Below are 1,955 nucleotides of genomic sequence, written 5' to 3' on the forward strand. Positions count from 1 at the left end.
AGTACAGATTTTAACTTTCAGTCTGACATTAACTACTAAATCCCTGAGCAACCTGTTTGTTAAACGTAACGTATGCTTCTTTACAGTTCCTGTGAGTTTACCTACAGCTGTCATTTCCATGACGCTTCACTGGCAAAGCCCTTTCATATCTCAGGCGCTTCACCTCCTCTATCTCTGCACTATATATACATACCATCTCAGACAAATCCAAACATTCCATTTTTTACAACTTGTTTTGGTACGTTAAAATTTGCAGTTTTTAAAGTTATTTAGTGTCCATTTGTAAGGTAGATTAATAAGGCTGCTTATATTTTTGGGTAGTTTTTTTGGGTTGTGCTTGCAGTGAACAAGAGGAGGAAAGAGTTGATATTTACTATCCATGAGCAATATCATGTCTGATGTTGAGGGCAGGAGAGGTGGGATGATGATCACGGATCCAATGGATGTGGCAGCTCATATGTGGAATCTATGTGTCAATAACACTGATTTCACTATTCCCATGCACATTCTTGTGGATTGGCTTGAAACTGATCAAGCTCACGTATTCAAAGCTAACTTGCCTGGTATGCTATTGTTAGTTGATGGATTCATGTGGGTTTTCATATACGTTGGTCATAGTATTTTTTCAGTACACTGTTTCATCAAAGATTTAACCATGTAGCTTTGGTTCATTTTTTGTTAGTTTATGCAAAATGTAGATTCAAAACTGATAAATATATGGTCTTATATGAAATTTTAATGTTTTTATGATTTTGGTTTGGTAGGTTTGACAAAAGAGGATGTGGATGTTAAAGTGGAAGAGAATGGTGTTATCCACCTGAGTGGAGAGTGTAAGAAGAATGAGGTGGACGAGAATAGCAAGTGGCGTCTTTTGGAGAGGCCATATGGAACTTTCTCACGTCATTTTGCCTTACCAAAGAATGCCGTGCTGAATGAAATGAAGGCCAACATGACAAACGGGGTGCTCACTCTGACAGTTCCAAAGGCCGCTGAAAGTAAGGCTCAGGTCATGGTAATCAATATATCAGAAAATTAACTTTGCTCTTGTGTGGTGATTTTGTGTGAAAAATAAAGCATAGAGATAATATTCTCTGGTGCAATTGAAACAAAGTTTCATTTCATTTGTTTCAATATATGAATTAAAAAAACTTATTTTGGGTAATTAATCTTTTCTTTGAGTTTAGTATCTATTTTATTATTTGAAGTTTATGATTATGGTCTTCTATAGAGAATTAAACTTAGAAGAAATGAAATGTTTTTTTTTAAATGCTTTGATCTGGAGCTATGAATCAGTGAGGCTACAGATGGGGGATCTCATTGTAATTAGATTTGAACCTGGACAAGAATAACTACTCAACAACTTAACCATCACAACATGCCACTATTGACGAAGAAATGAAATGTTGTCTAATGCAATTAAAAAAAATTTATTTCGAACAATATTTTCATTAAAAACAGTTGAAATTCATTATCCACTTTTCGTGAACATATTTTCTACTGAATTTTTAATTATACTATAATTTTATAATTTTAATAGTTAAATCTAATGATGAAAAAGCTAATTATTTATTCAAAATTATTCTTCAAATTGTTTTACAGTAAAAACTCATCAGTTAATTCTAACAGTGAAAAAAATAACTATTTATTCAAGATTAAAACTGATTTCCCTATTTTTTGATTTTAAGAGAACTTTAAGAGAACTATAAGGCACAACACTTGGTGAAGGTTTTCCAAATGGGGTTGCAAGCTTTGGGTTTAACTGTGGAGAAAACTCCGTAGTTAAGCACGCTCAGGCTGGAGTAGTACTAGGATGGGTGACCTCCCGGGAAGTCCCGGTGCTTCACCCCTCTGAGCATCACCTAGATCCAATGAGTGCTAAGTGTTCCATTTATTCTCATGAGAGATAGATTCATGTTGAATCACTACTCATGAAACATGGGTCATCGAGTTTGACT

General features: G+C 34.5%; 1 protein-coding gene across 1 annotated transcript; it reads left to right on the forward strand.

The window, feature by feature from the left end:
• The first annotated feature begins 391 nt into the window (after positions 1 to 391).
• LOC149536409 (18.1 kDa class I heat shock protein-like) lies at positions 392 to 1,036 on the forward strand. Its single transcript, XM_089806282.1, has 2 exons — positions 392 to 563; positions 765 to 1,036. Exons 1-2 carry the CDS (start codon positions 392 to 394, stop codon positions 1,034 to 1,036), a joined length of 444 nt encoding a protein of 147 aa, XP_089662408.1.
• Positions 1,037 to 1,955: the final 919 nt, after the last annotated feature.

This window comes from Cupressus sempervirens, chromosome 10 (assembly GCF_028749045.1).
Source record: "Cupressus sempervirens isolate cs-2001-9-10 chromosome 10, ASM2874904v1, whole genome shotgun sequence".
NCBI lineage: Eukaryota > Viridiplantae > Streptophyta > Pinopsida > Cupressales > Cupressaceae > Cupressus > Cupressus sempervirens.